General features: G+C 71.3%; 4 protein-coding genes across 5 annotated transcripts; 1 reads left to right on the top strand and 3 right to left on the bottom strand.

Moving 5' to 3' along the window:
* Positions 1-333: 333 nt before the first annotated feature.
* On the top strand, positions 334-753 carry UCN (urocortin). Its single transcript, XM_086745981.1, has one exon. It carries the CDS (start codon positions 334-336, stop codon positions 622-624), a length of 291 nt encoding a protein of 96 aa, XP_086602107.1. The 3' UTR covers positions 625-753.
* Positions 754-3,450: 2,697 nt separating this feature from the next.
* On the bottom strand, positions 3,451-8,543 carry TRIM54 (tripartite motif containing 54). 2 transcript variants are annotated; one of them, XM_086743964.1, is made up of 10 exons: positions 8,289-8,539; positions 7,251-7,423; positions 6,654-6,825; positions 6,480-6,575; positions 6,168-6,401; positions 5,777-5,799; positions 5,565-5,689; positions 5,174-5,275; positions 3,780-3,818; positions 3,451-3,590 (listed from the first exon to the last, which is right to left on the bottom strand). In XM_086743964.1, exons 1-10 carry the CDS (start codon positions 8,454-8,456, stop codon positions 3,580-3,582), a joined length of 1,143 nt encoding a protein of 380 aa, XP_086600090.1. In that variant the 5' UTR covers positions 8,457-8,539; the 3' UTR covers positions 3,451-3,579. The 2 variants fall into 2 exon arrangements, with proteins under 2 accessions (XP_086600090.1, XP_086600089.1); XM_086743963.1 differs by having other exon boundaries at positions 6,480-6,825; positions 8,289-8,543.
* Positions 8,544-10,165: 1,622 nt separating this feature from the next.
* On the bottom strand, positions 10,166-12,350 carry DNAJC5G (DnaJ heat shock protein family (Hsp40) member C5 gamma). Its single transcript, XM_086744337.1, has 4 exons — positions 12,143-12,350; positions 11,702-11,915; positions 11,460-11,613; positions 10,166-10,878 (listed from the first exon to the last, which is right to left on the bottom strand). Exons 1-4 carry the CDS (start codon positions 12,253-12,255, stop codon positions 10,796-10,798), a joined length of 564 nt encoding a protein of 187 aa, XP_086600463.1. The 5' UTR covers positions 12,256-12,350; the 3' UTR covers positions 10,166-10,795.
* Positions 12,351-12,821: 471 nt separating this feature from the next.
* Positions 12,822-22,572, bottom strand: LOC147601124 (uridine-cytidine kinase-like 1). Its single transcript, XM_086744335.1, has 14 exons — positions 22,302-22,572; positions 22,107-22,213; positions 21,686-21,856; positions 21,130-21,201; positions 20,669-20,858; positions 20,498-20,559; positions 20,006-20,022; positions 19,221-19,319; positions 14,828-14,921; positions 14,654-14,716; positions 14,314-14,436; positions 14,118-14,225; positions 13,886-14,042; positions 12,822-13,763 (listed from the first exon to the last, which is right to left on the bottom strand). Exons 1-14 carry the CDS (start codon positions 22,570-22,572, stop codon positions 13,690-13,692), a joined length of 1,608 nt encoding a protein of 535 aa, XP_086600461.1. The 3' UTR covers positions 12,822-13,689.
* Positions 22,573-23,127: the final 555 nt, after the last annotated feature.

Raw genomic sequence — 23,127 nt, 5'->3', positions numbered from 1 at the left:
TACGGGGGGTGTGCGGGTAGGGGACAGTGCACCGGGTATGGGGGGTGTGCGAGTACCGGACAGCGACCGCGCCCGGGTATGTGCGGGTGCGGAGAGGTGTGCGGGTACGGGACGGTGCACCGGGTACCGGGGGTGTGCGGGTACGGGGCGGTGCGCGGGTAAGCGGGATGTGCGGGTACGAGACAGCGCACTGGGTATGGCGGGTGTGCGGATACGGAACGGCGCACCGGGGCAGGGAACCGGGGAGGGTGCAGCTTGCGGGACGGTGCGGGCGGCCGGGGAGGGGTCTCTGCTCTGAGCCCCCGGCCCCCGCAGGTGCGGACGGAGCCGAGGATGCGGCGGGCGCTGCTCACCCTCCTGCTGCTGCTCGCCCGCCCGCCGCCCGCCGCCCCGCGCCCCGCGCGCCCCGACGGCTCCGTCCCGGCGGCCGCGGCCGAGGCGCGGGGCCCCCCGCCCTGGGCCCCCCCGGCCCCGCAGCCGTGGCGGGCGCGGCGGGACGAGCCGCCGCTCTCCATCGACCTCACGTTCCACCTCCTGCGGCACCTGCTGCTGCTCGCCCGCGCCCAGAGCCAGCGCGCCCGCGCCGACAGCAACCGCCTCATCCTCGACGCCGTGGGGCGCTGAGCCGCCCCCGCACCCCCGGGACCCCCACGGCCGCTGCGGGCTGCGGACGCCGCCGGGGCCGGTGGGTGCGGGACCGGGCGCGGGACGGGCCCGCACCGATTTTTGTAATAAAACGTGGTGGAAAGCTGAGGCGTGAGGCAGCGCGGGGCGGGGCGGGCTCACCGGGAACGGGGCTGCGTCCCCGGCGGGTGGGTGGGCGGCAGGTGCCTCACCACCACCGAGCGCCCAAATGTGGGCAGCCGGGGCTGTGAGCCGGGGGGAACCCGAGCTCCGCGACCCCCCACCCCCTCGCCCCCCGCCCCGCCCCTGGAACTGCTGCCCGAGCCCAGCGACAGGGTGGGATGGCTCAGGGGGACCCTTTGTGGGGGGAGGGGGAGGGCACGGCCCGCCCGTACGGGAGCGCCGGGGGCTGCCTGGGGACGCAATGGTGGCGGCTGTGTCAGCGCAGCGGGGTCCGGCCCCTGGGCTTCGCGTGCCGGCTTCACTGGCCTGGCCCGAGGGGTCTGGCAGGAGGCGGCGGCGGAGGGCGGCGGAGCGGGGGAAGGCCGGGAGGCTGCTGAGGGTGAGCTCACGAGGGGCCACGGGACGCCGAGACGGCCGAGGGAGGAAGGGGTCTCGGCGGAGCTCCTGCCCCGACCCCTGCTCGGCGCAGCGGCAGCCGCAGCTGGTTGCTTGAGGCCGTGTCTGTCCAGGCTTCGGAAGAGGAAAGTCCATCTGGATGTGAGGAACCTGGGACTGGAAGATTGTACCGGCGAGAAAGGCCGTGGTGGGACGGGGTCCCCAGAGCGGCTCCCTCCCGGAAGGCGTTAAACCCGGACGGGACACAGACCCAGACACCCTGCTCCAGCTGCCCCTGCCTGAGCCGGGACGGGGGCTCCACCGGCCTTTCCCCCGCAGCGACTCCGGGGCAGCTTCCTGCCTGCAGCGGCCACGGCCTCGCGGGGCAGCCTGTTCGATCCGCCTCACCGTAAAAAGGGGTTTGCTGGGGGCTTTTTAGGAAAAAAAACCACCCAAAACAATACAAAATCCCAAACTTTGGAAACAAGTTTCAGTGGAATCGCCCGTGCTCCAGTCTGTGCTCGCTGTTTCTGGTGCTGTCACTGGGCGCCACTGGGAAAAGCCGGGCTCCATCCGCGTTCCCGTCCATCAGGCATGTGCACGCGTGGATCCAGCCCCCGAGGGCCTCTGCTCCGGGCTGAGCAGCACCGGTCCCACGCGCAGCAGAGGCTGCAGTCCCTTCAGTGTCGCTGCGGCCCGTCCCTGCCCCAGGGGTTGCGCCTGGCCCCCGGGAGCCCCAGCCTGGCCCCCCCACCCTCCGTGCGCGTGGACAGGGGGCCAGCCTGCCTCACCGAGGTCCCCGGGGACCACGCGAGCCATCCCGGGCGCGTTTCAGGCTGCGAAGGAGCGAACAGCGAGCGGGGGCAGCCAGGCTGGGGCGGCAGGGCCGATCCCCCCGCAGCCAATTCTCTGCCGTGAGCGACGGCGCAGGGACACAGGCGAGCAGACGTCCCTTAGCCCGGGCCCGGCCAGGCCTGAGCGCGTGTATCCGCACTGTGCCGGGGACACCCAGCTGCCAGGGCGGCCGTGCACTGCCCGCTCGAGGTCATGGGTGGCACCAACGCTGCGGGGAGCAGCCACCCCACTCGAGGGCAGAGCCAGGCTGGAGGGGGCGGCGGGGACCTCACAAGGACAAGGGCGAAGTCCTGCCCCGGGCAGTGCTGGGCCAGGTCCCGCGGGAGGACTTCCCGGGGCCACGTCCCATGGGGGGCTCAGCTCCAGCGTGGGTCCCCCTCGCCCACCTCCCTGCCCCGAGCGGGGCCCACGCTGGGGGCGGCCGGAGCTGCTCTGGGCTCACCAGCCCCTGTTTAGGAGCTGCCGTGCTCCTGGGAGGAGTTTTTCCTGGTATCCCACGGGAATTTCCTCTGCCCCGGCTTGTGTCGGCAGCTCCTGCGCCGTCCCTGTGCCCGGGGGTCCCGTTCCAGCTCCCCGCACCCCAGGAGGCAGTTGAGGGGGCTCCTCTCCCCCGGCCGCAGAAGCTCAGCTCCTGTCCCCCCGCATCCCCAGCCCGGCCACGTGTCCCTGCTGGCACAGGGGCTCTTCGGCTGCCAGGGCCCCCCGAGGCCTCGGGGACACCCCCTCATGGCCCGGCCCAGCCCGGCCCTGGGGTCACTAGGATCTGCCCCGCGCCGGTGTCGGGCTTCACCCGCTCGCGCGCACCCGTCCTCACCCGGGGCCCTGCGCCCCAGCCCTGCCCACCCTGGTCCTGCTGCGGGGTGCCGGGTGTCGGGGGTCCCAGGTGGGCCCAGCAGCCAGCCTGTGCCGCCCCCCGGCAGGGTGGGGGTGGCAGCGGGGACACCCCCAGCCTCGGCCCCCCCCCCCCCCCGTTGCCACGCACATCATCGGCCACATCAGCCGTGACGCCATGGCGGCACAGGACGAGGCGGGTGACGCAGCCGGCGCTGCTGTGGCCCTCCCGGGGGGCTCGGCCGGCGGGGTGGGGGGCACGGGCCCCGACGCAGCGCTGGCGGCGGCGCTCCCGGCTGTGTACTCAGCCAGCTCATCCCAGCGCTGTTTGCTCGGTGCGCCCGGGCCACGGCGCGGCCGAGATGGCATCTGGCCCAGTGCGGGGGCTGGCGGGGCTCGGGGGGGGCCGCACGCCTCACCCCAGGCAGGGGCTGCAGGCAGGGGGCCGAGCTGCGCGGGGGCTCCCCAGGGACGCAGCCCCTTGCCCGGGGTACCAGGGCACCGCTGGGGCAGTGGGGCCAGGGCCCAGCGCGGGGGGGCGGGTCCCGTCCCCCCAGCCCACACACCACTCTGCAGACCGTGTCCTCACACAGGTTTAATGTCGGAGCGGGGCAGCGCCCGCGTTTGGGGAGGCCCCGCGGCCGGGCTGGGCCCCTCGAGGGTGCGAGGGGCGGCGATGGGCCTGCTGCCGACGGCGCCCACAGCGCCGGCTCAGTGCTGGCCTGTGCGGGAAAGGGGCCTCAGCACCGCGCGGCGGGGACCCCGCGACCCCCACCCTGCCGCTGCGGCGAGGGGCCGAGGTGTCACCCTCCCCACCCGCATCCCCATCCGCACAGCCCTCTGCCCCGCGGCACCCCACAGCCTCGCCCCACGCCCAGCCCTCCCCGCCCCAGTCCCGGCGAGGGGCTCACCATGGGGGGAGCTCGCCGGCTTCTGTCTCGGCCCCACATCTGCAGGGGAAAGGGGGTGACAAGCTGGAGACAGGGAGGGCCCGGCACGCTGCAGGCCCCGCACAGCCACACGCGGGCCACGGCACAGTCGCGGTGCTGGCCACACCGCGGCACAGCCACACACGGCGCTGGCCACGTCACGGCACATCCCCCTCTACGGGCACGGCAGCCCCAGTCCCCTGCCCCCGACCGCCTGACACCCTGGGAGAAAGCACGGCAGCCAAGCATGGCATGGCACGGCACAGTATGGCACGGCACGGCACAGCACGGGATAGCATGGCATGGCATGGCACAGTATGGCATGGGATGGGACGGCATGGCACAGCACGGGATGGCACAGCATGGCATAACATGGTACGGCACGGCACGGCACAGCACGGGATAGCATGGCATGGCATGGCACAGTATGGCATGGGATGGGACGGCATGGCACGGCACAGGATGGCACAGCATGGCATAACATGGTACGGCTCGGGACGGCATGGCACAGCACGGGATGGCATGGCACAGTATGGCATGGGATGGGACGGCATGGCACAGCACGGGATGGCACAGCATGGCATAACATGGTACGGCACAGCACGGCACGGCACAGCACGGGATAGCATGGCATGGCATGGCACAGTATGGCACGGCATGGCACAGCACAGCATGGCACAGTATGGCATGGGATGGGACGGCATGGCACAGCACGGGATGGCACAGCATGGCATAACATGGTACGGCTCGGGACGGCATGGCACAGCACGGGATAGCATGGCATGGCACGGCACAGTATGGCACAGCACAGCATGGCATGGCATGGCACAGCACGGGATAGCATGGCATGGCATGGCACAGTATGGCATGGGATGGGACGGCATGGCACGGCACAGGATGGCACAGCATGGCATAACATGGTACGGCTCGGGACGGCATGGCACAGCACGGGATGGCATGGCACAGTATGGCATGGGATGGGACGGCATGGCACAGCACGGGATGGCACAGCATGGCATAACATGGTACGGCACAGCACGGCACGGCACAGCACGGGATAGCATGGCATGGCATGGCACAGTATGGCACGGCATGGCACAGCACAGCATGGCACAGTATGGCATGGGATGGGACGGCATGGCACAGCACGGGATGGCACAGCATGGCATAACATGGTACGGCTCGGGACGGCATGGCACAGCACGGGATAGCATGGCATGGCACGGCACAGTATGGCACAGCACAGCATGGCATGGCATGGCACAGCATGGCATGGGATGGGACAGCATGGCACAGCACGGGATGGCACAGCATGGCATAACATGGTATGGCACGGCACGGCACGGCACGGCACGGCGTGTTACGGCAGGACTCACCCTCCGTGGCTTCGGGCACCTCCAGAGCGTCCGGCCGGTCCTCGTCTGCCGCGGTCTCACTGCCGTCGCCCGGTCCGTCCCCCTCGTCCTCGCCCAGCGGCTCTGCGGGGCAGGGGTCAGCTCAGCCGTGGCCTCCGTCCCCGCGGGGTGGGCGGCCCGGGGACACCCACGGGGGGTGGCACACGGAGCCCACGAGCCAGAAGGGCACGGGGCAGGCCGGGCCCCACAGGGTGCCTGCGCAGCGGCTGCAGGGCCGCATGTCCCCACTCCTGCGCAAGAGGGGACGCGTCCCCACGCGGGGCACAAGGTGGCGGGGGGGGGGGGTCTGCCCGTCCCAGGGCAGCCCCACGCACCCCGCGGGGCGCAGCAGCGCTCGGCCCGGTGCCGGCACCTGTCTGGAACTCGATGGTCCGCAGCATCTCCGCCACATAGTCCACGTTGATGGAGAAGTGGTCCATGTTCTCGTAGCCGGGCTCCGGGCGGCTGCTCATCGACACCTTGGACATGTCCGTGATCCTGCGGCGGGGGGAGCTGTGGGGGTCCAGCACCCACGGGGCCCCCAGCCCCCCGCGCCCCCAGCCCCTGCCCCCCAGTCCCACTCACTTTTTCAGGAGCTCCTTGGAGTGCTGCGGAGGAAAGCAGGAGGGGTCAGGGTCTCCCCGGAGCCACGAGACCCGAGACCCTGGGAGCCAGACGTCACCCCTGCCAGAGCCCCCTCACCCGGTACGTCCCGGGGCAGCCTCCCCCTTCTTTTGGGGCGACCACAGCCCCCCTCCCCAGTACATCCAGCTCCCCCTCATCCTTCGGAGCGACCACAGCCCCACCACACAGCCCTCGGGTGGCCTCAGCCCCGTCGGAGGGTCTCGGCTCCCCAGTTCCCCAGCACCGCCCTGGGGCAGCCCCAGCCCCCTCCGAGGGTCCTGCGCCCCAGTCCCCCAGCACAGCCCCCTCGAGGGTCCTGGCCCCACACCCCCCCGTCCGCGCCCGCACAGACCTGCAGGTACACGGCCATCTGGGGCTCCTCCATGGCCTGGATGGCCGACTCCACCAGTTTGGAGGAGGCCTCCAGGTGGTCGCCATACTGGCGGATGAGGCCCCGCACGCGCTGCACCTTCGTCTCCTGCTCGCGCGCTATGCTCTGCAGCAGCTCCTTCTTCCGCTCCTCCAGGATGCCGTACAGCGAGTCGAAGCGCAGCCCCAGGTGCTGCTTCTGCCGCCGGCCGTTCTCCTGCGGGACCGCGGGGCTCAGGGGCCGCGCCGGCCGCGCCACGTCCCACCTCCACCGGCATGGCCCCCCGGCCCCCACCTCGATGGTGTGGCAGATCTCCTCCATCTGCGTGATGATGGCCTGGATGCGGTCGTTCCCCGCCACCAGCATGGCGATGCCGTCGCTGAGCTCGCTCTGGGGGCGGTGGGACGGGCGTGAGGGCCAGCTGGGTGGGAGGCCCTCGGCCCCCGCCGCCCCTCCAGGGCCACCCACCTTCTGGCGCTGGTAGACGACGGGCAGCGGCGCGACCTCGCAGTCCTTGTGCGCCCCGAAGACCTTGCAGAGGGAGCAGGTGGGCGCCTCGCAGCGCAGGCAGTAGACGTTGATCCGCTCGTCCTCGTGCTCCTCGCACATCAGGTGCTGCTCGGCCTTGGCGTGCAGGGGCCTGCGGGCGGGGGGCCGGCACTGCTGCGCACCCGGGGGTCCTGGCCCCAGGGACACCCAGCCCCCAGGGAAACCCCCACTCTCAGGGACACCCCCTCAGCTCCAGGGACACCTTAGGGACACCCCTGGCCACAGGGACACCCCCGGCCCCAAGGACACGCCCGAGCCCCAGGGACACCCCCACCCCAGGGACACCTTAGGGACACCCCTGGCCTCAGGGACACCCCCAGCTCCAGGGACACCCCGATCCCCAGGGACACCCCCTCGCCCCCAGGACACCCCCGGCTCCAGGGACACCCCCGGCCCCGCGTGGGCCTCATTACCGCCACGCTGCGGGTGGGCTCCCCCCTCCCCCGGGCCTGCAGCCCCCCCGCCCCGTGGGCTCCCTTCCGCGCCCGGCCCCGCGGGGTCCCCGGCGCCCCGCACCTGGCCGACTCCTGCTTGTAGATGTCGATGATGTTCTCCACCAGCAGGTTCCGCTGCAGCCCGTACACCCCGTGCCGGTCCAGCACCACCTCGTGCCGGCACGACGGGCACCGGAACCGCCCCCCCGACGGCACCGCGCTGGAGCCCCGCGACTGCCACAGCGGGTTGGAGGCCTGGGCGGGGTGGGGGGGGCGGGGGGGGCGTCACGGCCGCGGCACCCCCACCCCCCGGCAGCCCCCCCCCCCCCACAGGCTCTGCTCGGCCCCCGCGGCCGTGTGCCCCGCATCCCCCGCGCGGGCATGGGCACGGGCACGAGCATGGGCGTGGGCGTGGGCAAAGACGCGCGCACAGACATGGGCACGAGCACGGGCACGGGCACAACACAGACACAGATACTGGCATGGACACAGGCACGTACGAACATGGACATGGATGCAGACGTGGGATGAGCATGGAGACGGATATGGACACGGGCACGGGCATGGACACGGGCACGGGCATGGGCCTGGACACGAGTGAAAACAAAGGCATGGACACAGACACAGGCATTGACCCGGACATGGACACAAACATGAACACGGACAGGGACACGGACATGGAGACAGACACGGACATGGACACAGACATGAACATGGACACTACAGACAGACACGAACACAGACACGGACACGGACACAAACAGAGACACAGACACGGAGACAGGCATGGACATGGACACAGACATGAACATGGACACCACGGACTCGGACACGGACACAAACAGAGACACGGACACGGAGACAGGCATGGACATGGACACAGACATGAACATGGACACCACGGACTCGGACACGGACACAAACAGAGACACGGACACGGAGACAGGCATGGACATGGACACAGACATGAACATGGACACCACGGACACGGACACGGACACGGACACAGGCATGGGCACAACATGGCCCCGGCCCTGGCCCCCCGCGCAGCCCGGCCGGGGGTCCCGGCGGCTCGGCCCGGCCTGGCCCGGCGCAGCCCCCCGCCCGCCGGGGCCGGCACCTGGAAGACGTCGTTGGCGCACTTGCGGCACAGGTTGTGCTGGCACGGCAGGATGACCACGGGCTTGGTGAACATCTCCAGGCAGATGGGGCAGATCAGCTGCTTCTCCAGGCTCTCCATGCTGCGCGCCTCCGCCAGCAGCGGCTTCAGCCCCACCGCGAAGTTCATCGCCGCGGTCCCGGCCCGGCCCGGCCCGGCCCGGCTCTGTCCCCGCGGCCCCGGCTGTGCCCGGCCCGGCCCGGCTCGGCTCGGCTCGGCTCGGCCCGGCCCCGGCCCCGGCCCCGCGGAGCGCGCCGCTAATTTTAGCCGCCCCCGCCCCGCCGGGGCCGCCGCAGCTGTCGGCGGCGTCGGGTGACACTGAGTCACAGCGGGGCCCCACCGGCCCACGCGGGCCCGGCCCCGCCAGGGACCGGCTGGCCCACGGGGTTGCAGCGACCCACGGGACCGGGCTGGCCCACGGGGGACCGACTGACCCACGGGGGACCGACTGACCCACAGGGACAGGGTGACCCACGGGACTGGGCTGGCCCACGGGGATGCGGCGACCCACGGGACCGGGCTGGCCCACGGGGATGCGGCAACCCACGGGACTGGGCTGGCCCACCGGGGACCGACTGACCCACGGGGGACCGACTGACCCACGGGGACAGGGTGACCCACGGGGATGGGGTGACCCACGGGACTGGGCTGGCCCAGGGGGATGGACTGACCCACGGGCATGGGCTGACCCACGGGGGACCAACTGGCCCACAGGGATGGGGTGACCCACAGGGACCAACTGACCCACCAGGGACTGGCTGGCCCACGGGGACGGGCAGCCTGGGTGCCCTCGGTGGGGCAGTTGGGGCAGCAGGGCCCGAGCCGCACACCCAGCCCGGGAGAGCTTCCCGCCGTGGCCGTCCCACCCCGAGCCCCCGGCCTGGGCAGAGCCCCACTCCCCGGGAGGAGCAGCGCTGCTGCCCAGGGCTCCCCCACCCCCCCTGCCCGGGGAGGGCACGGGGGCCAGGGCCCGGTGGCGGCGGAGCTGGCGCAGGCTGGCAGGGTGCGGGGCAGCAGGCTGGGAGCGGGCCCGGGGCGGCAGGGTCACTCGGCTCTTGGGGGGTGCCCGCTCTGCCCCCCAGGCCCCACAGACCCCATCCAGTGTCCCCGAAGAGCAGCGTGGAAGGGCGCCCGGGATGGCTCGTGCCAGGAACATCCCCGTCCCACCGCTCGCCCTGACACTCTGGCTAAATTTAGGGGGTGAGACAGAGCCCGTGCAGGCAGAGGGAAGGGCCACAGGCTCACGCTGTCCCCTGGGACCTGGGTCCGGCAGGAGCCGGGCAGCTGGCAGCCCTGTCCGGTGGGGAGCCGCGCTCCGAGGCAGCACCCGAGCCGCCCCCCGGCACACGTGGGGCCAGAGCCCCAGGGCCGGGGCCCGAAGCGCGCGGCCGCAGCACCGCTGCTCCTGCCCCGGGCGGCTGCCCACGACCAGGCCGCGGGGAGACGGAACGGTGCCACACAGGCCCCAGCAGCAGGGGGACGGGGACAGGCCCCGCAGATGCCCCGGCAGGACCAGGGTGCCAGGCTGCCGCTGCCCCGCGCACCGCGGCGGTGAGGAGAGGGAAGAGCCCACCCCCGCGGGAGCCAGCACCGGCTGGGTGACACAGAGCGGTCCCAGGAAGGTGACAGGAGACAGACGGACGTTCACCCCTGCAAGAAAACCCTCCCTCGAGCAGCACCCGGGACACGACCCACCTCTGCACACCCTGCTGAGCCACCACCCCCGCCGGACCCCCAGCCACAGCCCCCAGCCCAGCGCAGGGCCAGGCAGAGGCCTGGGCGGCTGCAGAGTGTTCCGGCGGCCCTCGCCGAGACAGAGAGCACAGAGAAGCACGCTGCCCTCCTGCCCTCCTTTAATGGTGCCCGGAAAACCGCTACGGACGCACGGAAAGTGCCTGCGTGGGGCCCAGCCCTGCAGCGAGCCTGCCAGCAGCAGCGAACGTGGGGCGCAGGCAGCGCCCCGGGGCCACCGCAGGGCAGAGAGGAACGGGGGTCTGGAAGGTGGCACCCCCACCCCACGAGCAGCATTTGGCACCCAGCACCCATCAGGAGGGTCCCCGAGAGGGCGGGCAGCGGGCGCAGCCCAGCCCCAGAGGTTACAGTGCTGACGGTCTCGGAGGCGCTCGACTCCCGCTCGTGAGCCGCGGAGCCTGGCCCGGAGAGGCCTCCGCTCGCGGCTGCTCGGGCCGGCTGCCGGTGCCCGGGGCCTGGCGGGGGCACAGCCGCCGGAGAGGCACCGGGGACGGGGCGCAGCAGGGGGGGCTCCGGGCCACCTCTGCCACCAGTGCTGGGACACAGGCGCATCGCCCTGCAGCTGCGTTGATGCTGGCCAAATTAACCTGAGATTCTAGCCACCTGGAGGCTGGAGAGCCACCCCGGGCGGCGTGACCGGGGTCCCGGAAAGCGACAGTCCCAAGGGAGGATCCCTGCCCGGAGTCCTGGGGGAGCTGGTGGGACGGAGGCCAGCCTCAGGCATCGGTCCTGGAGCTGGCAGCCGGCAAGGGCTCTGCGGCGGCCGGCGGGGGCTGCGCCACGACAGGTATCTGTGGGTCTGGAAAAGAAGAGCTGCAGCTCAGTAGCGGAGCCTCGTCGTGTGGTGCTGGCACGCAGGTATCCGGGACGCCCCAGCACCCTCACAAAGGCTCCCGCAGACCACGGCCCCCAAACCTCCAGCTGTCACGCAGCCACGCAACAGTGCCCCCCGCCCCAGGGAAACCTGCAAAAGTGACCCAGTGGCAGCACCCGCAGACACGGCACGGCCCGCGCCCGGGGAATGAAGCCAGCCTGGCGCACGGCCGCCCTCCCCATGCTCCCACCCCAGGAGGGCAGCAGCCCAAGTGTCTCTCGGCCGCAGACCCGTGCAGGGGCTTCAGAGAGCCCTGGCCCAGGGGCAGACGAGGAAGGAGAAGGCACGGGTTGGCTGTTAAGCACGGGATGCAGCCAAGCCTGGTCCGAGCCCCAGACCAGAGCCCTGACCCCGCTGCGGGATGAGACGCGGGGACCCCCCAGAGCCCCACACAAGACAAAGCCGGGCAGCCGCTGGGGCTCCAGAGAGACAGAGAGCCTGACTCACCCATACACGGGCACGGGCACGGGCACGGACATGGACACAGGCACGGACACCTGACTCACCGCCGTCCTCTGCACGCATCTGTGCCTCCAGGTCCTCGGGGTCGACGTACTTGTAGGAGTCGTCCTCCTTCGGCGGGCAGCAGGTCCCACAGCAGAAGAAGCAGCAGCAGCAGCAGCAGCAGCAGGTGAGAGCGCCGCAGCACAGGGCCAGGGCCTGCGGAGGACGGGCCGGCGGCCCCCGTGAGACCCCCGCCAGCAGCCCGCCCGGGGTCGCAGCGGCCCGCGCGGGGGGTCAGGCTCACCTGGAACCACCACTTGGACATGAGGAAGTAGTGCTTGACCGCATCGTCCCCGAACTGCTCGGCCACGTAGAGCCCCAGCGAGCCGTACCGGTCGTAGAGGCGGCGCTTGTCCGCGTCGCTCAGCGTGGCGTGGGCGCTGTTGATCTCCTTGAAGCGCTCGGCCGCCGCCGGGTCATCGGGGTTCTTGTCCGGGTGGTACTTCAGCGCCAGCTTCCTGCGGGGCGCGGCGGGTAGGGCGGGCCCGGGCCGGCCCCGCGGCCTCCGGCCCCGCATCGCCCCGGGACGGCCCCCCGCACGGCCTCCCCCCCCTTCCCCCATCCCCCGGACGGCCCCCGCATCGCCCCAGGACGGCCCCCCGGGCCCGCACCGCCCTTACCCCCGCACGGTCCCGCACCGCCCCCCGGCCCACCCCGCCCCCGCACGGCCCCGGCCCCGCCGCACCGGTAGGCCTTCTTGATCTCCTCGGGGGAGCTGCCCTTCTGCAGGCCCAGGACGCGGTACAGGCTCTCCCCGACGCGGGACAGCTTCCGTTGCGGCCGCCCGGCCTCCGCCATGGCGCCCGCGCCCCGCGGCCGGCGGAGGGGGCGGAGGGGGCGGCGGCACCGAGCGCCCCGGCCCGGCCCTGCCCCGCGCCCGCTTCCGCCCGCGCCCGCCGCCGCTCTGCGCAGGCGCCGGCCCCGCGCGGCCTCTGCCCCGCACCCCGGGACGCGGTGACACCGTCAGCACACAGCCCCGCACACGGCGGCACCCCCACACACAGCCCCCGCACACGGTGACACCTCCCTGCACACGGCGGCACCCCGCAGACAGCCCCCCGCACACGGTGACACCCCGCAGACAGCCTCCCGCACACGGCGACACCCCCACACCCAGCCCCCCGCACACGGTGACACCCCGCAGACAGCCCCCCCACACACACAGCCCCCCGCACACGGCGGGACCCCGCAGACAGCCCCCCCCGCACACGGCGGCACCCCCCCGCACACGGCCGGACCCCGCACACGACGGCACCCCCCCGCACACGGCCGGAGCCCGCAGACAGCCCCCCCCGCACACGGCGGCACCCCCCCGCACACGGCTGGACCCCGCAGACAGCAGGCAGGAGGCGGCAGCCCGGGGGTCGCGCTGCTCCTTTATTGGGGTACAAAACGAAGGCAGCCGGGGCAGCGGGGCGGGGGCAGCGCCGGGGCTGGGGGCGCAGCGGAGCCTCCTCGGGCGGCGGAGCGGGGGGCACCCGGGACCCCCGGCCCGGCTCCGCAGCCCCTCCCGCAGCCGCTGCTGCCCCGCGGAAGAAGAACCTGAGCAACCGGGGTGGCGGCGGCCGGGACCCCCGCGGGCTCGCGGCCCGTCCGAGCCCCCTCGCCGCCCCGGGACGCCGGGGGTCCGCGGGGCTGGGGTCGGCACCGGGAGAGCGTTTGAATATCAAACCCCCCGCCGGCACGGCGCCGGAGGCAGCCCCTGCCCCCCCGGGGCGTCCCACGGCGGGGCGCAGGTGGCTCCGTGAGACCCCCAATCCCTGATGATTTTCAAGTAGCGGGCCTGCCCTGCGCGAGAGCCGGGGGCAGCTGCTCAAAATAAATACAAATAAATACAGATTCCAGCCAGGAATTCCCGGCCTGGGCTGCGGGAAGCCGCGAGGGACCGGACCCCGGCCCCTTCCTCCCGGGGAGCTCCCCGGCCCCTCGGAGCACCTCGCTCCGGCGCAGGGCAGGGCTCCGAGGGCGAGGAGCCCCCTCTCCCCCCGCGCCGCAGCAGACGCCGACCCTCCTCCTCCTCCTCGGAGGGACTGGTCCCGCGAGGGGCTGCTCCTGCGGGGCGCAGGGAGAGGCCGGCAGCGAGGGGCTCCGGCGGGGCCGGAGAGCCGGGGGCTGGCGGGGCCGTGCTGCAGGTGGGTGGGCACAGGCTGGCAGCTCGGAGCCCCTCTGGGGGGCAGAGGCGGGGGGCCGGGGCTGCGGCCAGCCTGGCCGGGGGCGCGGGGGCCGGCCAGCTCAGCAGTCCATGCCGTCACTCTCGCACCAGGCAGAGGGGCCGTCGGTGCCAAAGTACCTGTCCCCAAAGTTACCTGAAGGACGAGGGGACAGCGTGAGGGGATGGCAGCACCGGCCCCCCCGCGATCCCCCCCGGGCTCCCTCCGCGCGGCCACGGGGCGAGGGGCCGGGGGCCCGGCCTGCGAGGTGCCCTCACCGATGCCCGGGATGATGTGGAACTCCTCATTGATCCTCTTGTCCACGGCCGTGGTGATGATGCGGACGCGGGGAAAGGCGTAGGCCACGGAGTGCACCCCCATCTCCGCCATCAGCAGCGACAGCAGGAAGATCCTGTCCTCCTGCACGTCGTGATCCTGCGGCACGCGCAGCCGTTGGAGCCCGGCGGCCACGCGCCCCGCGCCCCACACCCCGCCGCCCCGGCCCCTCACCAGCAGCACGCGCACCGCCATCATGGCCGCGGCTCCCGTGGACACGGTGCTGTCCATCAGGATGACGTAGTCCTCGCTGATCTCCTTGGGAAGGCGCAGGTAGTGGAGCTGGGGAGGGACAGAGAGGCGGTCACCCACCCGCGTGCCGGGGACTCTGCGCCGGGGGCTCCGTGCCGGCGCAGCGCGTGCCGCTCACCTCGGGCTCCCCGGTGTGGTGGTTGGTCTGGATGAGGATCTTGCCCAGGCGGATGTCCTTGCACACGGCCGTCAGGGCCTGCTCCATCGTCTCGCCCGCCCGCAGGATGGACACGCCGGTGATCTGGAGGGGGACGGGAAGGCGCTTGCCTGGCGTTGCCCAGGGGAAGCAGCCGCTCCTGCGAGCTCCCGAGGCTCCGCGGGACGGGGGACAAGCCCCGCCGAGCGGCTCATCCGCACAGGGACGGACCCGGGAGCCAGCAGGTCCTCCCGGTCCGCACCGACGCGAGACGGGGCGGCTGCCTGCCTGTGAGGAGAAAGGGGCCGGGCCAGCATCTCACCCTCTGCCTGTGGAACCGCTTTCCTTCGTATGTCGTCCCCTGGGGCGTCTCCACAGTGACCGACTGCAGAAAGGGGAGGAGAAGGGACCGGGGATGAAGCCGGGCCCCGGCGAGGCCCGGGGGCTCAGGAGGGGGAGACGCGGCCGTGGCCGCAGCCAGGGAGCGGTCGCTCACCTTCAGCGGCAGGAAGGAGAGGGCATGTTCAATCAACAGCCTCATCAGGCGCTTGGAGTAGAAGATGAACTCGTCCCTGGTCGTGTCCTTGTTCCTGTCGAGGAAGGACAGCGTGTGAGAGGAGGGCAGCGTCCCCGCTGCACCCCACAGCGGCGGGCAGGGCTGCAGAGGAAGGCTGGCGTGACGAGAGCAGTCCGCGGGACCTGGAAGCTCTTGAGGAGCAGAGTTACCAATCGCTCACGTTTCGGGGCTCGCTGAAGACCTGGGGCATTGTCTAGGAAGGACCACACGGTCAGGAAACGTGTTCAGTCCCCCTGGAAGGGGGACACACAGCCCGCGGCAGATCCCACAGACAGGATAACGCGACAGGATGCCGCGCAACTCCGCTCGGTCCCCTCCGGGATGGGACAGCTCAGAGCTGACTGCGCGGTGGGCTAGCTAGACCAGCAAGGGGAACAAAGCCAACGGCAAAAATGGGGACAAGCGAGCGTAACAGCAGCAGCTCGCTGCAGATGTGCACCCCGGCCCTGAACAGAGACGAGGCAGGCGCTGAGACGCAAGCACGGACGCGCAGCACCGCTCGCTCTGAGCGCTGCCGCCGAGTCTGTGCTGGAAGATCTGCAGGGCTGGAGACCTGGGACGTAACCGCTGACCGCACGCAAAGAGCCGGGACAGAGCGGGGGGCGGGAGCGGCAGCAGAACGTCGGGCAGCACCACCGCCTCTTGGGGCAACAGAAACTCAGGAGCCGCGTTCCGCACGGGCGCCGTCAGGGAGCGCGGGGCACAACACGGACGGACAGGACAGCCGGCTCCAGCGGCGCCTCGAGGTGGGAGCCCAGACCGCACCAGGAGCGGCCAGGGACCCGACACTGGTAATGGGAAAGCGTCCGACGCGTTCTCTGCTCCTCCCTGACTGCGCGCCAGCTTGGAGAAAAACTGCCAGCACCAGACAGATTTCGAAACACCGGGTGTTATCTCACCACAACACTGAAGTGCTGAGGGCAGCAAAAAGTTAAATAAACAGAAACCAGAACAAAACCACCATGGGACTGTAATTCACAGGCACCCCTCCCAGGAGGGGTAACGCCAACCGTACCTGCACACGCGCTAACCCCCGGCGCGGAGGCGGGGAGGCCGGCGTCTCCTGCTGGGAGTGTTTTGACCCCCAGCACGCGCGTGTCGCGGTCTAACTCGTTGGTCACACCAGCAAAGCTGCCGCACAGCGCCCTGCGTGTCCTACGACACGCGGTTTGGGCAGCGCGGTAACAGGGGCGCGCGCGACACGCCACTCAGCTGCAGCGGGGTCCCGGTCCCGCGCCGCTCAAAGGGCTCCTCTGGGCGCGCGCGGCTCCGGAAGGCAAAGCGCCTACAGCAGCAAGAGCAGGAGGTTCTGGGACCTGCTTGTCTAAAACGTGACCACGAAGAACCCTCCGCGTCGCGCTATGTCCCTCGCAGTCCGTGGCGGCGCCGGCAAACGAATATGCAGCCGGCTGCCGTTTGGCTGCCACTTCACCAGAGAGCCCCCCAGAGCGAGCCCCTGGCTGAGCAGTGACCCAGAGGCAGCTGGCACCCACGGGCTGCGGCTAACGGGACGCAGCTGAAATCTGTCTTCCGTGACCTGTGCCTAAAGCAGCGCAGCCCGCGCAGCCCCCGCTATGTTCTGGAGAACGTGAGGAACAACGGAGCCCCGCAGACACTCGCCAGTCACCAGATGGAAGAGGTGGAGCTGGCAACGCTCCAGACAGGCAGAAGGATTTTGAGTATTTTTACTCTGTATTTCAGGACATCATCTGCCACTTCTCACACCGCACCGCGATGACAGACAGCGCTCAGGAGAAGGATAAACAGCCGCTGCTTCCCAGAGACGTCTCTGCAGCCAGCCCTGGCAGCTCGCGGCCGAGGGCTCCGCAGCCAGCACCAAACCTGACCAACGTGGACGTTTCCAACACGCCCTGCGACAGCGGGGGCAACAGCAAACCAGTTCTGGTCTTGGAGAAACAGGCGCCCTGCCTGCAGTCTCTTCAGCGTGGGCTGTGGGCAAGCGCGCTGCCCCGCGGGTGGGCTTCACCCGCACGCCCACCCACGGCAGCGCTGGGAGCACCGCGCGAGGTCCAGGCGCGTGACCCCGCGGCAGCGCTGCCGCCACGGGCGTCTCTCGCAGCCGGCTGGCCCTGCCGAGCCCCGCACCTCCCTCTGCCCCTCACCGAAGCACCGACAGCTCCCCGAGGGCGGCTCCAGCGCAGGACAACGTGTCCGGCCAGCGCACAAAGTCCAGAGGGCTCCGGCCAGCGCAACCTCGCGCCGAGAGGCGGGCGGCCCCCGCCACCCAGAGGCCGTGCCGCAGGGGTTCCCACCAGCGCGCGGGCACCACCACGCCAGCGTCGGAAGGGGAACGCCGTTCTGCTCCGGGGCTGTCGGGGGCAGAAAGGGCCGTTCAGGCGCTGCAGAGCCCCGACGCGCGGCACCGAACGCTCCCGCTGACTCTGGGAACCTGCACCCGATGCTGAAGCATCTTGTAAGTTGGAAGGCACAACCCAAACCCTTACTGCGCTGTCCATCCTCGGCCTGACCGTGAGTAAAATCTCTCAGCCACGCTGGTGCAGGGCCATATTTCAGTTTCCGCCTCTCCACAGTAACAGCAAATCGCGCTGGGAACCGCCTCTCCCCGAGACGCCAAGCCTGAGTCTGCCAGGAGTGTTCTCGGCGGGATGCTCATCCGCTGCCACAGCGCGATCCCCCAGGGGCAGCGGGCTGGGGCGCAGAGGAGCTCCAGCGCCGAGTAACAGGGAAGCGCCGGCCGGCAGCAGCCTGGCGAGCCGACACCAACAGGCTGCCTCCCAGGAGCCGCACTGGGAAAGGCGGGACGGGAAGAGGGATGCTGGAGGGAAACCCTGGTTCGCAGCGCCCCGGCGCACCCGCAGAGGCTGAGTTTGGTGTGCCGAGGCAAACGAGCGCTGCCCAGCGTCCCCTGCAAGCCCCAGAAATGCACGCTGCCTTGCTGCGCCTGAACGCGGCAACTTTTTACCAGAATTGCTCTTCAGCTCAGAGATCTCGGCAACAGCGCTGCTGCGGCTCTCCCGGGCTGCAGCAGGATTTGAGGGGGTGGCTGACAGGCCAAGGCAACGCCCCTCATAAATGTGGTATTTTTGATTTACCATCTGGAAGAGGCAAAGTCCGCCTTCCCGCAGCCCTGCCGCTCGCACAACGGCCGGCCCCCGAAGCGCGGCGGCGTTGCCGTCACTCAAGATCTGGACTCCAGCCACAGCCCGCACGGGTGTGATCCCCCCACCCCGGCAGCTGAACAAACTCCTCCGTCCAAGCGGATTAAGGCCATCAGACGTTTGCGGCACCAAGGCGGAGGCGCAACAGCCTGTTCCCGGCAAGGCACAGGACGCAGACTTCAAGGATTCAGTGCCTGCAGCGCCGTCCCTTCCGGACGAGGGCCGGACAAACCCGGCCCTGGCACTGCCACCGGATCAGCCGGGGCTCGCGTGAGTCGGAGAGCAGCACGCACCGGCGCCGTGCTGCCGGCTCTCCCGAGGGAACAGGAGCCGCAGGAAAAAGGCCGTGCCAGAGCCCGGGACCAAGGAGGCCGGAGACGGGGCGCGCCGCCGCACACAGCTTGCGTTCCGCTCTCCCTGTGTAACCCCGGGATAAGGGAAAACCGCTCCTCTGCAAGCAAACCACACGCAGCCCTGGAGGTGCTGTTTCCCCGGCATCTCCCCTCCACCTTCCTCTGTCCCTGAGCGCACAGACCAGGGCAAGCGGGAGAAACCGGCGCAGGCCATGAAGCAGCCGCTGCCAGAGCACTGCAGCAAGAAGATGCTGGAGGACACGGTCCCACCTGCTCCCAAGCTCCCTTAGCCGGACCTGAACGCAGAACTACCAGCGGCCTGGGGCCAGGGATGAGCTACGTGGGCTTCAGATGCTGGCGCGGGTCTCTGCCTGGCGCACACGCGGTGCTACATCGCCTGGTGACGCACAGCACCCGGCTTACGACCGCCGCAAACCGCCTTTGGAGCCCGGAGAGGGAACGCCGCGCTTCCTACAAGGAGCACAGCCTGCCTGTGGTCCTGAGGTTACGTTCTCCGACCCAACGCACGGGCGCCAGGCGCAGCCGCAGCGTGAGCATGCGCAGGAGGAGCCTCTCATCGTAAGAAAAGCCTGCCCGTGGCTCAAAAGCCATGCCAGGGCGGGTGCGCCACGGTCTGGTCGCCAAAAAAGTGTCTGTGAGCCAGACCCAGCTCCACTGGGCAGTTCTGCTCCAAGAAAGCACCTACGTCCTGAGCCCTAAGGGCAGAGGGGGAAACCTCACAGCGGGCTTCGTAGTCTGACCCTACCGAACAGCCCTGCCGCGAGGGCCGCAGAAATCCCGAAGCAGGCAGGGACCCACCTGATGATGGTGTGCATGCCTCGCACCTGCGGCGTGCTCTCCAGGACACTCAGCGTCTTCGGCAGGGGCTGCCCTTGGTGGGCGGAGGCCAGAGCTGCCCTGCAGCGAGGAACCAGCCGTCAGAGCCGCACAGCACACGCACACAGAGCCTCTGCGCTGGACCCCCTGCGCGGGACACGGCCCCCGACCGCAGGAAACCTCCTCCCAGAGTGCTCACCACACAGACTGGACACCGGAAAGCACCGGGACTTCCCGCCCTGGTCCCTAGGAAATCCCGCGTCCCGTACAAGACCCCAAAGCAGCACCGCCCCGCAAAACCAGGGCAAACCTCCCCCAACCACAAATCCAACTGTCGGCAGCCTCCACAGACACGAGCCTCGGCCAGCGCCTGGGGAGCGGGATCCACGGCTCCGCACGGGCAAGGCCTTGCTCCCTACCCTGGGACAGGGATGCCCAGGTTGTGCCGCGGCACGAGGGCCTGCCCCGCCGCGGCTGTCCCAGAGAACAGGGACTGCCCGGGGCACCCCTCCCACAGAGGGGAGCAGCCCGGGGCACTCCGACACGCAGGGCGGGAACCGCGCTCCAGAAACGGGGCAGGAGCAGCGCAGGGAGCCCGTCACACAAGCACAGCTGCTGCGGGAAGAGCAGCCACGCTCACGCACCCCAGCAAAGCTCTGGCCAGCGGGGCCAGAGCAGAGGCAGGACTTGGAGCAGAGCGGGTGCTGGCAGCCCTCCACCCCCAGCCCAGGGACGGCCCCTCTACGGCTGGCAAGGTCCCCACGTACCTGACAGTGATCTCGCGCTGGGTGGCAGGGCAGCGTCGTCCGGCGCAGCAAAAAAGGAAAGAAAGGACGCGCAGTCACTGTGCCGGCCAGGCGCAGCCGCCCTGGGCAGCCCCAGCCAGCCCCCGCCCCTCAGGGAAACCACAGCCAGGCACCGCCGAGGGCAAGGGCGGGCTGCGGGGCGCAGACGGGGCAGCGAGGTCACAGAGAGCCGACTGGGACAGCAGGCGAACGAGGCGAGGCCAGGCCAGACCGCAAGCGCTAGGCGTCGCCGCCCACGCGGGTGCTGCGCCCGGACCCCTCTGCATTCCTGCAGCCCCCGTGTCGCAGCTCAGCCCGCCGCGAGAGCTGCGCCAAGACCGCTCACGCGGACAGAGGCGACAGCAAGAGCCCTGCGCAGGGCTGCGAGCAGCCTCATCCTGCCCGCTGCGTGCGGAGCCGCCCCCCTCCTCCTCCTCGTCCGCGCCAGCAGCAACCGAGCGGCCCACGTCTCACCTTCTCCAGCTGGCTGTGCACGTGCTGCACGATGAGGTCCAGCGCCACAAAGTTTTCCCCACCTGAGAGGAGAGCAGAGAAGCCGGATCAGACGCACGCTGACCCAAACCCATCCCGGGACGCCCGCTCCCAACGCTCGGGTCGCGTCTGGCAAACGCGGCGCAGCCTCACCCCTGGGCACCACGATGTCGGCGACCTGCACGGTGGGCTCGATGTACTGCTCGAAGGCCGGCTTCACAAACTTGTTGTATTGCTTGATGACACCCACGATGTCGCGCCCGCGCTCCATGATGTCGCGTTGCAGCCGCCGCACCAGCCGGATGTCAGAGTCCGTGTCCACAAACACTTTCATGTCCAGGAGCTGGAAAACTGGGAGGGGTGAGCATCCCCTCTGCAGCCCCCCCGTCAGAGCTGCCCAGCCATCTCTGGCCCCCCGCAGCGATGGCGCCCAGCGCTGCCTGCCCGGAGTCTCTGGCACGAGGTGCTCTGCCAGCAAGCAGTGGGCAACCCCTTCCTCCGCAGCCCCCAGCCAGCACCCGGCACCACGGGCTGGGCCAGGACAGTGCCCACCCACCCGCAGCACAGCACCACGCGCCTCCTCCTGCTCTCCCAGCCGCATCAGGCAGCGATACCTTCAGCAACTCCTTGTTCGCAAAAGCCAGGATCCCTTCAAACACGATGACGTTGGCCCCGTACACGGTTTTCTGTGGGCAGACAAGAGCCGTGCTCGCCCTGCCCTCCCCGCGCGCCCCGCAGCACCTGGCGCAGACGACGCCTCGCCCCCCGCCCCGTGCCGGGCTCTCACCACCCGCAGACAGGGCTCCTCATAACCGTCCTATGCCACCAGTGTGTCGGGGCCCTTTCTCTCCCCCCTCCCTCGACACCTCAACCCTGCGCTGGCCCAGAACCCGGAGCCAGGCCCCAGAACCCCAAACCTCTGCCCCCCGCCCTCCCTGCACTCCTCCACCGCAGCCACCCCCTGAACTCTGCGCTGGCCCCTGTTTCCACGTCCATCTCCATCTCTCCATGCTCCCTCCCTGCCCCTACACCCCCGATCCCCCCAGGGCGACCCTCCTGCACCCTACGGCCCCCTCACTCCCTGCCCCTGCCCCACAGGCATCCCCCCTTCCCCGGCGCACCGCCTGCCTGCTCTCCCATGGCCCGGCCCGGCTCCGCTGGGGCACCCACCCACTCACGGCGGCGGCTGTGCGTGGTGAAGTCGTAGACCGGCACCTTCACGCTCTTGCCCTTCTTCAGCTTGCGGAGGACGCTGACGAGCAGCTCGAAGTCGAAGGCATCGGGGTGGTCGAAGTTGTAGTCGCTGCGGGCTGCCAGCGCCTGCTGCCCCTCATCCAGCACCTGCGGGCACCAACGCCACTCAGCGCTGTGCCAGACCCATGGGCACCGACGCCGCTCAGCCGTGCCGGACCCCGGGACCCACGGGCACCGACGCCGCTCAGCCGTGCCGGACCCCGGGACCCACGGGCACCGACGCCGCTCAGCCGTGCCGGACCCCGGGACCCACGGGCACCGACGCCGCTCAGCCGTGCCGGACCCCGGGACCCACGGGCACCGACGCCGCTCAGCCGTGCCGGACCCCGGCGCTCACCTTGTAGAAGGAGTCCATGGAGAGCAGCACGACCCAGGGCACGTCCAGCGCCTCGATGATCCGCGTCGCCACCGTGGTCTTGCCCGAGGCGCTGCCGCCGCACAGGCCTGCGGACGCGGGCACCGCGGCTCCATCATTCCCGGCCCCGGCCCTTCCCCGCTCCAGCTCCATCCCGGCCCCGGCCCCGCCGCTCACCGATGACGAAGGCCTCGTCCACGGGCGCGCCGGTCTCGCTGTACCAGGGCGGCCGCCCGGCCGTGTAGATGGTTCGCTTGCTGGTGCGCAGCAGCGGCGGCTCGGGCTGGCACTGGCTGGCGGTTCGCCGCCGCGGGGACGGCGCCAGCGGCAGGCGGCTCAGCAGCGAGCCCAGCGCGCCGGGGCCGGGGCCGGGGCCGGGGCCGGGGCCGCGCTCGGGGCCCGCCGCGCCCCACGCGCCGCGCCGCTCCTCCGCGCCCGCCGCCGCCATCTCCCCGCGCCGCCGCCGGGCGGGACGGGGCCGCGGGGGCTGCCGGGACGGGCCGGGCCGCACTCGGCTCCCGGCGGCCCCCGCGGGCCCCGCCCCGCGCCCCACGCGTGTCCGGCTGCGGGGCGTGGGCACCTCCCCCTGCCCGCCGTGGGCCGGGGCAGCCGCGCCCCCTCCCCGGGCCCCGTGCCCGACGCCCACGCGCCGCCCGGGTCCCCCCGCTCCGGTCCCCCGCTGCGGCCGGAGCTGCCCCCCGGGACCGTGACCGGCGTGTCCGGGGCCAGGACCCCGCCAGCGCCCTGGGCAGCCCCTGGCCCTGCCGCCCTCGCGCTGAGGAGCGGGTCCCGGTGTCCGGGGGACCCCCCCGGGGCCAGGTTGTGCCCCCGGCTCCCCGGGCGGGGCCCGGCCCCATCCCCTCGGCCCCCTCCCTGCAGGTGTTCGTGGACACGGATTCAATCCCCGGAGCCTGCCCTGCTCCCAGCTGGGCATCCCAGCCCCCCCGCCTCTCCTCAGGGCCCCCCAGCCCCCCCGCCTCTCCTCATGGCCCCCCAGCCTCTC

This window comes from Chlamydotis macqueenii, chromosome 3 (genome assembly GCF_036417535.1).
Source record: "Chlamydotis macqueenii isolate bChlMac1 chromosome 3, bChlMac1.mat, whole genome shotgun sequence".
Lineage (NCBI taxonomy): Eukaryota > Metazoa > Chordata > Aves > Otidiformes > Otididae > Chlamydotis > Chlamydotis macqueenii.
The sequence above is the reverse complement of the archived record's forward strand: the minus strand, read 5'-3'. Positions and strand labels throughout refer to the sequence as shown.